Source organism: Rhinolophus sinicus, chromosome 17, assembly GCF_057876585.1.
Source record: "Rhinolophus sinicus isolate RSI-liver-muscle chromosome 17, RSI-T2T, whole genome shotgun sequence".
Lineage (NCBI taxonomy): Eukaryota > Metazoa > Chordata > Mammalia > Chiroptera > Rhinolophidae > Rhinolophus > Rhinolophus sinicus.
In genome coordinates, this window is record NC_142517.1 from 181,936,227 (window position 1) to 181,948,710 (window position 12,484).

The window sequence follows — 12,484 nt, forward strand, 5'->3', positions numbered from 1 at the left end:
AAAACAACAAAAAAAAAAACCCTATTCTGGAAAAGTACTACACCATTTTAAATTTGGGGTAATCCCAGATATGAAAAATTTCAATTTCAAAAAGATTTCACTCCCATAAGATTCCCTGGATTCATAAATTCTTTAACTCTAAAATAATTTCTTAGCCTCAAAAGGTGGCGGTTTCGAAATAGCTCTAATCTCCCAAAATCAACACAAAAATAACAGAAAGACAAATCAAAGACTCCTTTTCAGACTCCGCATTAAAGGAGAAAGAGGTTCCTTTTGGGGTTATCTTAGAGGTATAGTGTAGGTTTGGGTGTGAACGCCGCTGAAGGAGGCCTGGCCTGTCATGGTGAGAGATGCATCTTAGCACCATCCCTGCCCAGATCTAGATAAAAATGATAAAAGAAATTATACCTAACAGTTTCCATGAATATAAGTTCATTTCTTTATTTTAACAGAAGTAGGATCAACAAACAGATATGTTTTCAAAGAGCAAGCCTGTGTTTATTATATATACATATATATACATATATATGTATATGTGTATATATATATATGTATATATATGAAAAGCTGGCTGTGAGCAAGAGGATGTCACTGAGTCATATCACAGGAAGAAAAGAGCTGCATCTCAGAAGCTTTCTTTGGTTAAAAAGAACTGTCTCCCTCAAACTCACTTTCAAGCTATACATCAATCTTCAATATAATTATGTTTGACAGAATATAAGCTCTTGGCAGTTAACTTGTTTACAATAAATGCTTCGTTTGGGTACATGGACTGTATTTCAGTCTTATAAATATCAAACACAAACCTACAACAGTCCCATTATGGGGCTGAGAATTATTTTGCTATAAATCTTTTTATTGGGGGGCCAAGGGAATTACTTTGCAGCTTGTTTTCCACTAACCACTTGGAACAGTGTGAAAAGAGGTACATTTATACTCTGACCCTGTGCTAATTGGAATTCTACGCATTTCCATCGGAGAATGTACAGTATCAATCCTGAACGTGCAGGTGGGTCCCCAGGCAGTTTTGCCATGGCGGCAAAAAAAAGTACACGTGCAACAAAATGGTTCTTACAAAAGTCACGGCAGTTTCCTACGGTTCTTTTTCTCTTCAAAGTCTCTAGGGAACTAATGACCATTTGTGACAGCATTGGCAGGCTTTCAATGGTAAGCTCCAGTTTGAGGAGATTTATAAGTTAGCTGTAAAAATGTGCTTAAGGCTCAAACTTACTATATGAATGGGCCAGTAAACAGAGTTCGTTTTGCTGAATGTTACCTAGAGATTCATTTGAAAAGGGAAAAAAATCAGGATCACCTTATTTACCCTTATAAAGTACCTTTATGTGGGTCTTAAATGTGTAGTAACTTCCCTTTCAAAGAACAATTTGCTCCTCTTAGATGCCCTCAATAACAAAGGGTGTTTGGTCTCTTAATACCACATCTGCCAAATCTATGGGACAAAATCTTGTCTGACTGGAGCCTTGTCGTAAGCTGAAAGCCAGGCAAAGGGTCGGCAATTCCCTGGCTTTCAGCACCACTCTCCCCCATATACACTTTTTTCCACGCATGTACCTTCACTTGCATTCTCAACACCCTCTGGTTTTCAAATGATGGCAAGGTTTCTTCACTTGTTTCTTAATTTCACAATTTCCTTGTAGTCAGTTTCCTATAGTAATTTAACTTTAACATAGTATTAATATATAGAAAAGATCATTTTAAGAATCCCAGTTTAAGTGTGTTTTCTAAAATAACTAATACTGCGGAATACAGTCACTTTTGTACTTTATAGTGAGATTCCAACTTCTTTCCTTCTAGTCAATGTTATAATTTCAGGTGATGTAAATAAAGAATTTTTTGTCTCTCAGCTTCTAGTAAAGACGACAAGTAACTGATTTATAAGTTTCAAGGGTTATCAAATACAATTTTGTAAAAAAAAAAAATTTTATCACACAACTTTAGTACATGAGAGAGAAAGAAAGAAATATTTTCATTGCATTATCAGCCTCACAGATCTCTCTTGTTAATAGCAAAAGCACTAGTTTGCAATGTGAACTAATGGAAAATTATTAAATTCACCTAAAATAACCACTACTTTTTTAAAATTAAATAAGCCCTTTGAAAACCTTGACTATTTAACTGCTATTTACTCAGAGGAGGGGAAACATGGAGAAGGTGACTGCACGAAAAAAAAAAAAAAAAAAAAAAGCCTTTTTTTTTTTTATTGTACAACAAAAATCCCCTCCAAGGCAAAAAAGACATTATGCCAAGTTCCACCCAGAATTAATGTTTAGGTTTAAGTTATAAAGTCCAGAAGAACAGAACCACTAATAGACCCTTAAAGCTCGTGGCATTCGTCAATGCTATTAGGTTATGTAAATGTTAAAATTGAAAAACGTTTTGCTGACAAAAGTATTTTAATGAAAGCACTATTAACTAGACTCTCTGGACTGATTTTTTTTTTTTTTTAAGCCTTTTGAGCTGTTAGATATAAATTCCACTCTGAAGGGGAGTATGCTTGGGACAGTTTTGGGACTGAGACCTCCAGCAGGAACGGTTTACTGCCTATCTTACTCCTTTCATTTTGCCACCCTCAGAAAGGTTTCTAAATATTTACCCCAAGAAAACTCTTAGCTGCAGATGACAGAAATATTGTCCTCTAACTCTGTCAACAGACGCCAACCTTGGGCCCCAGCTGTTCTGATGGCCAACATTATTTGCAGTTTTAGTAGAGCAGGGGTTAACTCCACTGTCTGGGCCAACTCCACTGTCATCACCCAAGTTTCCAGGAGATCACAATTTCTATGAATAGAGTAAGAAATACAGCCTAGAGTGAAAGAACACTAGCCACTGATTTTGGCTGCTGCCGGCCGGCCCGCTCCAAGTTGCTGAAAGCTCCACTCTGGGGACTGAGGGCTTGGAGGCTCAGCAATGTGAAGGATTATCAATGTAACGGTTCCAGGGATTGCAGATGGAGGCCGGAGCCTGTGCATCTCGGGTGACAGTCTATGTCACCTGAGTGAACATCAGGACATGCTAACATTTCCATACACATGGGAACTCAGAATGCTCCACAAATTCATGTGGGCCGAGAAGAAATAAGGGTGCTCATTATTCACCTTCAACTCTCTCCCTCCCCTCAGCCTGGTTATGACCTCCAGAGGAGAAAGAACAGCAGGCCCGGACACCTAACCCTTACTTGGCATGGATCTATAACAAGAGGAACATTCATCACTTTTGACTTCCATTTACACAGGTGAAAAAAAAAAAGAAAAAAAAAAAAGAGGCAGTTATACCTTACAGGGACTCTAAGAAAATGTGATTTTCCTTCTCAAACTATATATGAAGACGAAATCAGTGAGCACTTTTCATGTCTCCCAAGCAACCACCTCCCAAGGGCTCCACTCAGCACTTCCCAGGGACGAGCAAGAACTGGATGATCTCTCCCCAAAACAGAGTTGAGCTAATAAACACGACAAAGTGAGTGAAAAGCACTTCAGTGATTCTGCAGCTTCTCCAAGACGAAAAATTTGTACATGGTGTGACAGGTCCACCTCATTTTTCTTAATGATGTTTTTATTATTCTTTCACTCAATTAAAGCAGAAATGGATATTGCATCTTCTGACTGTATAATTGTTATTGTAATCTGTTTTCGATCACTGCTTGGGAAATGGGTCCAAAACAACATAAACTCTCCACTGCCTCAGAAGGCAAGTCATTTTCTTTTACTACAACACTTAAAGAGACATTTATCATGTTGCTCTCTTAACATCTTTGGATTATGACAAAAGAAAGTTCTTCTTATTCTGTTAACCAAAAAAAAAAAAATGTTTTGAAAATACTGCTATTTGAAGAGTTTTGATATGAATGCATTTTCCTAATAAGCTATCAATTTTGCCTTTCCTTATATGTAGAAATAATTGGAATCTATGCAATAAATGTATGCAATTTTAATATAGGGAATAAGGAAATATGAAAATGGATCTTACCCACTTATAAAAGAGCTGATACACTTACTTTCCAGCCAAAATAAGTCAAAGATACTTTTAGAAGGAAAAAAAAGATGTCTGTGTTGATGTGATGAAGTTCAAATTATTTCTATGAAAAGCACAACTCATCTCTGTCAAATCTTAGTTTTTGGAAAACATTTGCTCTAACTAGAGTCTCTACTAAATTTTTTCATACCTGTGCAAATCTTCAACAAAATAAAGGAAGTCCCCAAGCTGCTGTGCACATTTTCGTAACTGTGCAACCATGAGTGGGCACCAGTCTGATATGAAATGCATCTCTTTTCATAAGTGATAGCTTATAGTGTTTCCCCTTAATTTTTTGATCTTTGCATTACGTTATACTACAGTTTAATAACCTACTGTGCTAAGTTAGCACTCCATGCTAATGATAAGGCAACTAGTTAAGAGCAAAACCAAATTTGCTTATATACTACCAAATAGTAATAATACCGGGAGCAACTAAAACTGAAATATATTTCCCCGAGTTTTATTATCCTAAGGTGTCATAACCACAAATAAAGAATATTCTTACTATAAGACTGGCATAATTTGTTGATAACTTTATTTCAAGGTTCAAATTCTTGAAATTTTTGTTAATGCTTTTTTTCTTCATTTTAAGCATTTGCCAAACTAGTAACTATTATATTCTCTGATTTATTTTTAGGTTTTAAAGGTGTACACCTCAATTAAAAATAAAAAAACATATATATATATATATATATATACCACAAATCCAACTGCCATAATTATATATCTAAGGCACATTTAGTCCATAAGGTCATTTTTACCTAGTTTTTTAAAAATCTGGAATATGTAAGACTTTGCAAATGAGAAGCAAAAGATTCAAGTTGTAGAAGATAATTTCTAATGCGACCTTTCACTACCACTTAATTATATTGATTTACCCCAATTTTTAAACCACTTGCTATTAAACAGCAAAACAATTCTGTTAATTGAAAACAAAAAAAATTATATAGATAGACTTCCATGGTTCTGAAAACTCCACCAGGAACATTTTTATATAAACACTGTGTAGCATCAAGTGCTGTGGGGCTTGTTTCATAAAAAAGAAGAAAATAAATGTTTGGTTGATCACTGACAATAAGAGAACCAATGTGACTATAGAAAATGGAAAATAACACACTACAGAGGCTACGTCTGCGCTTTTTTGGAAATCTGTAAGTCCTCAACTGGCTTTTGTTTTAACTCATACCTCAGTTCCACTCAGGGCCGCCTGCTTTGACTTTGAAATATCTATCACGTTACTCGTAAGTAGTAGGATGATGAATCCTTTGTATATAAAAATCCATTTTTAACACACAGACATTTTCAAATCTCCGTTGCACTTTAAAATCAAAGGAATGCACAGCTCTCCTTACTGGCACCCTAAATTAATGCTGGAGAGCAGTGGTGACTGGAAGTGAGAAAGGCTCCATACAATCAAAGTCAGCTGAGGGAAATCATTCATTTTAAAATTGCTATAAAGAAAAGAATGGAAACTAAAAGACAAACTCTCTTCTTCATTTTTCCAGCTAAGCATAAAGGTCTCCTACTTGAAACCATTTTCAGTTCTTTCTTTACTTTTTTTTCCCCCAAAAAAAATAATGAGTTAAAATGTATGGGTTAGATCCAACATTTCACTGCTGTTCTTATTCTTGGGGAGTTGGGAGGTAGAGGAACTTGCTGCCAAAGCTTCTGAAAAGAGAGTTTGGGCTGCTAATTTTCCGTTCACAAAATCTAAATTTCCTCATGCATCTCACACACTCATGAAATAATATGAAACAGTATTATATCACTGCAAATTGAGACATTTTATCAAAATAAAGAGTGATGATGCCAACATTTCATTTGTCATTTCCCACTTGTCACTTTTCACTGACAAACTGTTACACATACAACTTTTGTCAAATGCTTCATCTTTAAATATGTTCGAAAATGCCATTGTATCTCAGTATTCATGTAAGGAAGATAGTAAAAACTACTAGGTCACCACACATTAGATGTACAGCTTTAAAAGAAAAGCCTCCTTATTAGATAAAAGAGTATAAAGGACTTTTTATTTGTTTACATGCTATATAGGATAAAGTTTGGCTTCCTGAAATAAAACTATGTACATATTCAATGCACTGAATGTGAGATTATTAGTGATAAAAAACTTTTTTAATGGTGAGAAATTGGGTCATTTTTATCTCAACAGAAACCTAACAACTCTAATAAGACCAAAGAAAATAATACAATTTGCAATTCATCTAGCACTATTAATTTAATATGTCTTTTTTGATATATACACATAAACTGCCTCTACACTAAATTCGTTTAAAAAAAAAAAGTTGGGGGGTGAGGTTTAAATTATCAAAGTGTAACTAACAAACTTGATTGCTTATCGGATATACCAAATAATGACCGTGTCTTGCCAGTGATAAAACTGATTTTCATATTCTTAAAATAACTCATTCATAATTTTAGATAGCTAATAAATAATGATTATTCTGTTTCCCTCCCTACAGGTACATTCAAAAAAGGAGAGAAGATAACATAGGAAATCTAAGATATAGAAACTGATTCTGTTAGTTACAACCCCCTGGGAAAGAAGGATATTGCTTATTTTCTACAAGGGTTAAAAAACAGATGCCTTCAGGGACATCTATGTAGTTCCAATGCACACACACATACACACACATTTCACTGCAGATGATTTTGAACATATAATGGTCAGTGGGTTTCTGCTGATGGAACATAAGGCTTCCAAAACTACTCAAAACATCAAATTATGCTCAGGACTTGAGGGGCGGATACCCTATGTTCTGTTTAATGTGTATGTTCCATTGCATATATTTTTTTTAACCAAGTATATCTTTATTTTAATAACAGGCCAAAGACTAAAAACACTTTAGAGAAGGGCTATTTTTCTACCTCAGCAAAACTACAGAGGACATGGTAGATTGTTGGATGACCCCAAAGCCTAAGTTCATTCTATTTAAAAGATCTTAAACCCTTAAAAAAAGACAAGTGGAGTGGAAGAGGAAAATACAATCTTTTCTCTTTTGAAGTAATAGCATGATTCCTCCCTATAAGCATAATGGTGTTCATCCTGGGCTAAAATGAATTTAATGCTTTCTCCATTTTTCCCATGTTAACAATAGGTTTCTAAATTTCTAAGTATTTTACACATTTCAATACATCAATATCTATACCCTTTCATATCTGCACCCCTTTCACACTGTCTCTCTACAACTGCTAATATGGTGACTACACCTAACCTGAACTGCATTTCTTTGCTTAATTGAAAAGGAAACTTCTCCATGTAGACAGACTAGCCATTGTTGTAGACAATACAGACATCTCTAAACGAGGTTTTGCCCAGCAATCATGATCACATTCGCTTTCCTATTTGAATACATCAATGTGCATTTAAATCGTAATTTTTTTTCTCCTTGCAACAAGAGTTATATTCTTGACACAGCTGCCTGGTAGCAAGAATAGGTCTCCTTCTGGTCAACTAGTCATAAGACAACTTCAACAGACAATTCTTTAACAAAATTCAATTCTTTTAAAAACTAATGCTTTTTCCCCCAAACAACAAAAATCTCTAAAAGACATTCCCACTGTTTAAACATTTCCCCCAAAAATCTAGAACATTTAACACCAATAAAATCATCAAAATTCACAGGAAAATGAAAAATATCAAAAAGATTTCTGATGTTTAATGCCTCCTATCAGCAAATACACCATCTGGTATACTCAAGCGCTGTTCATTCAGTTTAAATAAAGCTGTCTGAAAGTTCTTTAAACCAAACATTAAAAAATGAAACTGCTTGTGTTAACAATGAATGAAGCACAATAATGTATTGCTATTAAAGCACAACTGGCCAGTGCCTTTCAGCAGTCCAGGAGAAAAGCACAACACCTTGCTGCCTTTGGAAACTTGACTGGCATCACTTTCCTTTTATGCTGTAGGATGCATGGCTGAAGCATTACATACAGCAGAACACTTTAGGTACCGTTTCCCCAAAAAATAAGACCTAGCTGGACAATCATCTCTAATGCGTCTTTTAGAGCAAAAATTAATATAAGACCTGGTATCATATCCTATCATATCATATCACATCATATCATATAAGACCCATCTTATATTATAGTAAAACAAGACTGGGTCTTATATTAATTTTTGCTCCAAAAGACACATTATAGCTAATGGTCCGGCTAGCTCTTATTTTCGGGGAAACATGGTACTTATGCTAATAGTGATAAAAAGGATCTTCCTAATAATCCTTAATAATCTTTTCATTTTCTAAATCTTCAAGTAGATATGTAAGTTTTAATCACCAATTTCACACATATAAATTTCCCTACCATTAATCATCCTTTTTCAAAATCCTTATGGAGTGAATTACTAGCTGAGAGGGGACGCCAATTCTAGTAAGTGAATGTTACCCAGCAGGGATATAAAGCTGTCAACACCACCGTGCTCTTGCTTGCTCTAAACTCTCTCCCAGCCTTCATATGTTTTTTAAAGAGATATTAGCTTTTTTTTTCCTAAGGACCTTCTATAAAATCTGACTGTCATACACATCTGAGCACTTATATTTTATTACATACATGCTTTAAAATATTGCTTAGATAAGAGCAAAAACATCCTAGAAAGTGTTGGAAAGACAAAGCAAAACTGATCTACTTTCCTATAGTCTTCTAAAGCTAACCACATTGTAAACAATTCACTAACTTTTAAGTCCCCTATTAAAACGAAAACTTGAAGTCTGTTATAGTGTATCTATCACCTCAACTAGTTAAATCCAGACACTAAAATAATGTCTTTTTTATGAACACTTAGTTCTCACCAAAAAACATACCAAACTCTCTCTCTCCCTAGAAACAGTAGAACAGCAAAATAATTTACTATTGCAACCAATGCATTCAGAAACATTTACTCGCCTGTTTATCAAAAGCTACAGGAAGATAAACTGCCATTTTATTGGGCAACTAATTAACTTAATGATTCCCTCTATTTTTAGGGGGGAGCTTTTAAGAAAGAAAATCACTAAAGATTAACAAATACACCCTCCCAAATTTTGAGCTCTGTTTTAAAAACATATTATTATAGCCATCTTTACCACATTGATAAGACTGCAATATATCTGAAAATGAAAATAAAAGATGCAGAGCTATAAATATTTTTGTCGTTGTCTATACTTACTATATTGCTTCATAAAGAAAATTTAAACAAAAGGACGTAGGGTGATAAAAATATAATCTATTTTTAATTACCCTGTGTTCCCAAAAAAGAAAATCAATTATCAAGAACTGCTAACTAGAAATATATTTTAAACATTTTTTTAATTTAGAATGTGCATTTTTAAAAGCTTTGCTTTTCTCCAATCTATATATATGATTAAAAGTTACAAAGAAATGAAATCATTAACATCTCAATGTACACGTGGAAACTACTGTATATAAACTTAAACCCCCAAAATAATCATTAACATTCAATAAGAAAACTTTGTATTATTGAAATTTTATGTTCTAAGTTGTTACAGTTTTAAAGCTTTCTAAATTAAAATCTTTCCAAACAACCTATTATGCTATATATAGAGTAAAATCTCTTTTAAAAAAAAAATCCTTTAAAATCTACCATATGTATTTTAACCACTTTACTATTAAGCATTATAAATGGTACCTGTTGAGACAAAATAATGTCATCTTTATTTTCAGTTTAGGAAACAGCTAGTAAGAACTTTGATATTACTAAATGAAGTGGAAGCACAGAAAAAGTGACTAAAGCAGCTTTTTGAAACAAATCTATTATTCATCACCAAGATTTAATAATTTCAGTTTATAACAAATTTATAATAAGTGGTCAGTGTGAATTATAGTCTCAGAAAACATGAAAAGTAATGACTATTTTACACTAAAAGTAGCCCTGGGTCAATAAAATTAGGCAGTTTCTTTCATAGTTCAATATAACATAGGGGGAAAAAAACTTGTTTTAGGGAAGCATAATTGTTAATAATTACATTCTAAAATATTTAGAGATTTCTCTCAATTTAGTGAATTTTACTAGGTCTTCAGAAATAAGCCAAAATTGCAAGCCCAAGTTTTTTCTTTATACATCCCCTCCAAAGATTTCAAAAGGATTTTTAATCAAACGTTATCAGCACATTTCACGTCATCTCACATTTGGTTCTACCATATTCACTATATAGTTTTCTTTCTTACATGCATATACTAAAAGGTGAAAAGTCTGAAGTTATTGTTCCAGTCTCAAGACAACACTTTAATAAACACCACTTTTAAAAAGTGGGTCACAGAACTATCAAGTTTTCTTTTGCTTCATTAAAGTATATCTTCAAGTCCATAAAATGGAATATATAAGCCATAATCTACAGCGAAATCATTTTTTTAAAAACTTTACAAATTGAGAGAATGCATGTTTCTCAGGGGAGATGATTAATATAAGGAACTAAGGCAAATCATCCTGAATGTCTACCATTAAGAAATAGTAATTGCAACATAAGTAAAAATAAAAACCTGTTCCTTTATAAAATGCCTATTTTTAACTCTTTAAAAGAGAGGGAACATGGTAGAGTTAAGTATTTACTTCAAAATGTATACTACAGCTATTAGAGCATGAGGTTGGAGCTTATCACCAAGTTTTATCAGGGTTTTGTATCATTTCAGGCAGGCTAGTATTAAGAATTATAATTAGGCTACTGTTTAAAATATTAGGACAAAAAAACTTTAGAAGCAAAAAATTTAAACTAGTGATTTATCCTGAACACAATAAAACTATATACCATGTAAAACTGTGTTTTATTTGTAAAAAAAAAACAACTAAGCAAATGGCATATAAACCTCAAAATATTTTAATATTTAATTTTTTTGCATAGCTTCATTTTATAAAATTACTTTTTCTAACCATGTTAAAAGAAAAGTAGTTGTTTGAGTAGTAAAAACTACAAAAGATTTTGTTTAAATAATATTACATTCTTGGAAAGGGAACCATGTCTCCCCATAAGGCTACTATGCTATTTTTACCTGCTGTGCTATAATTCATAACAAAGTTACAAATGCATATGACTTTAAACTTTGTAGGAAACAGTAGCATTAAAGCCTCTAAGGGCCTGATAGATTCATAATGATTCTTTATCTCACACTTGAAACGTGGTAGGAAAAATTCACACTTGTTACTCATTTGTCTCAAAGCACTGACCTGACTACAAAGTAACAACACTCTTGCTCCTGTACTAGCCCGACTATTAAAGACCAGTCCACAAAAGCAAATGCACCTAAACTTCATCCCTACAACAGATACTCTGAGGCAAGGAAAAAGAGTTAAATCACTAAAAACTCTCTAGGAAAATCTAGAAACAGTTAGCTGGCTGTGACATAAACCTGCCAACACCTCAGCACACAGTGGCAAAGTGCCCAAAAAATGCCACCCTCTGGGTAAACCACTTTCTTGTTTTAACTCAAGATGAAGCTACCAGTTGCAGATGAGAGGCGACGGGGATATTATTTGGCAACCTGGAATTCACTTCCTGTAATCCTACACCGCGACAGCGCCTAATCAACCTGAACCCTGACACCCGGGCCATTATCACCGGGCCGCCGGCTGCGCGCGCCTCCTCGCTCGGGGCTGTTACCTCCCACGGCCTTGGCCACGGCGCCGTTGGGCCTCCCGCGGGCTCCCATGGGGCTGCCGTTCTGCTCTAGCCGGGCCACCTTCACCGGAGGAGGCCCCTTGACGTCGGGGCTGCCGCTCCGCCGGTCGGGGCTGTCCCGCAGACACGGGCTCTCGCTCCGCCGCTCCATGCTGCTCCGACTCGGAGACAAAGTTCCCACCGGCAGGTCGCAATAAAACGCGCAGGGACCTAGGGAGGGGGCGGGGGGGGGGAGGGAAAGGGGAGGGAAGAAAAAAAGAGGGAAAACCGCTCACACACGTGATAGACGTTCAGGCCAGTGGCAGAGCGATGCACCACAGCCACACAAACTTCCTCCCACGCTGCCCAAGGGGCCCGAGCCGGGAAGTCCCAACCTTACACTGGGCAGCCCAAAGTAAGCCCAGAACTTGGGGTGTTGCGACTCTGCCCAGTCGCTGTCCCCAAGAGTAACAACCCTCCTTGATAACTTTGGGGCCCGCACCCAGGGGCACTCAAATGTGGCCCATCCATTGGGACAGGAAAGGCATAAATCGTTCCCGGGTGCGACACCCTCACAGTTTGGGGGTCGGAGTTTCCAAAGAAGTGAACTTCATAAAATGACATCTCACCCACTCAAGGAGGGAGTGGGAGATGTACACAAGTCAATAAGAAGCAGAATAAAACACATGGCAAATGCTCTGTGAATGGCGAAGCAGGAGCCAAAGGCCTGGCAAACGGACTCCGAGTGCCCGCGTTTTACCTTTACGGAGCCAGTCTTGAGACACACGCACACACATACACACTTTTTACAAAATTAGCCCGAATTCTACATTAATAAG

The 12,484-nt window shown here is 35.7% G+C and overlaps 1 protein-coding gene across 2 annotated transcripts in view; it reads right to left on the minus strand.

Annotated features, from left to right (window-relative positions):
* Positions 1-12,484, minus strand: part of SATB2 (SATB homeobox 2) — a 179,315-nt gene that overhangs the window by 160,869 nt on the left and 5,962 nt on the right. For both annotated transcript variants that reach the window (XM_074339724.2, XM_019746481.3), the window contains one exon: positions 11,649-11,876. In XM_074339724.2, the coding sequence (XP_074195825.1) occupies positions 11,649-11,817 (169 nt within the window). In that variant the 5' untranslated portion in view covers positions 11,818-11,876. The remainder of the gene's footprint in view (positions 1-11,648; positions 11,877-12,484) is intronic.